Below are 3,725 nucleotides of genomic sequence, written 5' to 3' on the forward strand. Positions count from 1 at the left end.
AGCAGCACTGTTTACAATGGCCAACACATAGAAGCAACCTAAACGTCCACTGACAGATGACTGGATAAAGATGTGATATTTAGATATAACAGAATACTACTTAGTCATAACAAAGAAGGAAATAATGCCATTTACAGCAACATGGATGGTCCTGGAGATTATCACACTAAGTGAAATAAGTCAGACAAAGATAAGTATCATATGATATCACTTATATGTGGAATTTTTAAAAATGATACAAATGAAATTATTTATAAAACAAAAACAGACTCACAGACTTAGAAAACAAACCTAGGAGTTTGGGATTAACAGATGCAAGTTACTGTATGTAAAACAGACAAATAACAAGTATTCACTGTAGAATACAGGGAACAATATTCCATATCTTGCAACCTATAATGGAAAAGAACCTGAAAAAGAATAGACTATGTATGTGTACAACTGAATCACTATGCTGTATACCTGAAACTAACAAAACAGCTGTATATCTGAAAGTAACAAAACATTGTAAATCAACTACATTTCAATTCAAAAATAAAAAAGAATGATAAGTTCTAAATACCTTTATTCAAAGAAAATCTTCAACACTTCCCTCTTACAAAACTTAAAATGGGAAGCTTGAGCAGGACCAAATTATACTGGATGGGCAGTTACATGTCTTCTGCAGCATGTGGCCCATGCTACACACACATCGTGTTTTCCTACAGGTAAGAATGGCCCTGGCTGCACAGGGAGCGAGTCCTGCTGGGACAAGGCCTCTTTGGCAGTGGCCTCCTTGTCACAGCTCCATCTCACCAGGAGGCCAGGATTTCCAGAGGGGAGGGGACATAGAGTTCATACACTTCAAATCGATATCCCGAGAAAAACTATGGAAAGAGCAAATTCTCCAAAGCAGACTGACAAACCCAAAGCAAGGTGGCCCGATGTTCAGATCGGAACCAGAACAACGACCACCTGGCCCCAATTAAATGACCACCACCTCACCTGCTATGAACTGCTCGTACTCAATTTCAGGGATGTTTCTCTTGAGACTTGGGAGATCAAAGAAGTCTGACCAGAGAATCTGGACCTGGTTGATGTCGGGGCTCTGCCAGTGGTAGAGGTGGCCCCAAGGGGGTAGAACCAGTACCGACTCCTCCATCTTCAGCAGGGTCTTCAGGAGGAAGGCAATGTGGATGCAGACGTTCCTACGGAGGCTGAAGCCCTCTGGAAGGTTGATGTCACACAGAAGGTACCTGGCAGGGAGCAAAGGAGAGCGGGTCTTCAGGGCCAGGCCTCTGCACACGAATCCCGGCTTAGATATAACAGATAGAACAGGAATCCCTACACAGCCCATGGCCTAGACTCCAGACACATTCAGCAGCTCCTGGTTTGTAAAATGGAGGCACTGCCCACCCATCTCCATGTGGCCAATTACTTCAAGTCCGGGAGCAGTTGCGGAAGACATCTTGGCATCCATCTAACACCGCTAGCACCTGCCTAGCACCTGAGCAAAAGTTCTCCAGGGGCTCTCAAACTTCTTGGTCTACAGAACCCTATACACTCTTAACAATTACTGAGAACTCCAAAAGGCTGCTATTTATGTGAGTTAAATATATCAATAGGTCCTCTGTTAGAAGTTATATAAAAACTTAAAAAAATGTATGAATTCACTTAAAAATATTAACAACCTACTACATGTTACCATTAATACTCTTAAACAAACAAAAAAAAAGTTTATTTTTCAAAACAAAAGTCATTAGTGAGAAGAATAGCAGTGATTTTAATTTCTGCAAATCTCTTTTGGACTGGTGAGAGCTGAATTCTCCTATCTACCTCTGCATTCCCTGTTTTGTAATATCACAGGCCAGGTTTTCCCTGGAAAACCCCACAGCAACTCGGGAGAGCAAGAGTGTGCAAAAGGCAGGTGACATCCCGGCGTTTCTATGAAAATGGTCTTGCACCTCAGGGGCCTTGGATACACTTTGATAACTGCTGCCCGATCCTAGGCGAGACTCTTATACACAAGAGCCAGGCAAGGGTCCTGGATCCTATAATGAGAAACCGCCGCCACAACCCTCCCTTCTCTGTGTGTTTCCCACAACCTGCATTACTGCAGATGAGGATGTAATCCTCAACTGGGGCCTCTAATCCCAGAAGACTGCTAACTTCGAGAGGGAGGGTCCCATCTACCATCCCTACACCCCGCACAGTCTATTTTGAGTTAAGACCTAGATAACTGCTAATCGGCACTGAACCTTGTGTCTTATTCCTGAGGTTGATTGAAGGAACCAACATCTGGATGGAACTGAAATTTCCCTTCAGATAAACAAGGCTGATAAACCACCCCATTCGAACATCTGATTCTGGGGCTCTTCAAAACCCGCGTAAGGCCCCGCTTCATCTAAGAGTGGTCCTCCGCCTGCCCTTCCCGGGGGGTTCTGGGAGGCCGCGTTCACCAAGGGCGACCCAGACTCTCGGCCCCAGCCCCAAGGCTTGAGGGGGGGAAAGCATGAGGCTGTGACCCAGCCCTGCCCCCCCGCCCCAACCCGCTCCCCGACACCACAGCCCCTCCCCGGCCGCCACCCCAACCCCGATCCCACCCCGATTCATGTCCACTGGCCACACCAACGGCGCGGACGTAAGTTTACCGTCTGTGGGACGTCGCCCCAGACAGGATGTCGGCCGCCGACTGACCAGGCCAGAACTAGTCGCCTGGGCTAGCAAGCCGCCATCCCCAGCAACAAGCACCGCCATGGTCCCTGGCAGCTACACACTTCCGGAGCCCGCTGCCCGCCCCAGAAGAGCAGGCCGGCCCGTGCGGAGCGCGGCGCCAGTAGCCATGGCAACGCCGCGGGGCTCTCCCTTAGCGCTTGCGTCTGCGTCCTCCCGAGGCTAGACGTGCGAGGGCAGAACTTGCGGAGCCAATGGGAGCCAGGGCGCGGCCAGGACGGGGGTTGGGGGGAGGTTTATGAGGCAGCTGGGCGGGGTCGGGGCGGGCGGTGCCGCGCTGAATTCCTCACCTGCATGTGGCGCCGGCCGGAGGCTGGGGCGGTGCAGCCGGGCGGGGGCTCCCTCACCTGTCCGTGTGCAGGGCTCGGCCTGGGCTCCGTGGCCTCCGTTTGCACCGGACGTGGACCCGGGCTGCTGGTGGGCAAGATAGAGGACTGAGCCCAGGCACGCACGGCTGGCCAGATAGGGCACCTGAAGTGCAGACCCTCCAGGCCCGCTGCCGGCCTTGAATTCGCGCTGTTGGGCAGTTTCCAAGAAGACAGGATCTGTCCCAAGAGGGGAGGTAGAGCAGGGGTGCCAGATGCCGTGTTGGCTGCGGTCTTACAGGAGAGCCATGGTGAGAGGGCGCAGAGCGGCCCCTGTGTTGGCGGAGCTAGGAGTTTGGGGTATAGGTTGGGGATGGTGTGTGCCTTGCTCTGTGGTCTCCCCAAGAACCCTCACTCCAGAGCAAGGGGCTCTGCTCCCCCGACCCTTCATTGAATTCCCTGCCTTCCCCAGCACCACTGCCCCTGACCCCGGAGTGTGCCATGACCTTTCCCCACACCGGGCACTTCTCTGTTAGACGTACTGAGCTCCAGGTGGCTCCAGCCCTAGAGTGAGGGGCTGTATCTGACCAGTTAGGACGCCTGGATCCTTTCTATGAAACTTCAGACCATAATGCAGGCATGCACAGAGGCCCCTCTAACAGGATTCCCTGCATGGCCCTCCCCACCACGCACTCACAGCACAGCTGC

At 51.6% G+C, this 3,725-nt stretch overlaps 1 protein-coding gene across 1 annotated transcript; it reads right to left on the reverse strand.

Moving 5' to 3' along the window:
* Positions 1 to 964: 964 nt before the first annotated feature.
* On the reverse strand, positions 965 to 3,008 carry LOC116658044 (GDP-fucose protein O-fucosyltransferase 2-like). Its single transcript, XM_032462346.1, has 3 exons — positions 3,003 to 3,008; positions 2,631 to 2,686; positions 965 to 1,235 (listed from the first exon to the last, which is right to left on the reverse strand). Exons 1-3 carry the CDS (start codon positions 3,006 to 3,008, stop codon positions 965 to 967), a joined length of 333 nt encoding a protein of 110 aa, XP_032318237.1.
* Between the last annotated feature and the right edge of the window lie 717 nt (positions 3,009 to 3,725).

Source organism: Camelus ferus, chromosome 19 (assembly GCF_009834535.1).
Source record: "Camelus ferus isolate YT-003-E chromosome 19, BCGSAC_Cfer_1.0, whole genome shotgun sequence".
NCBI classification, from domain to species: Eukaryota; Metazoa; Chordata; class Mammalia; order Artiodactyla; family Camelidae; genus Camelus; species Camelus ferus.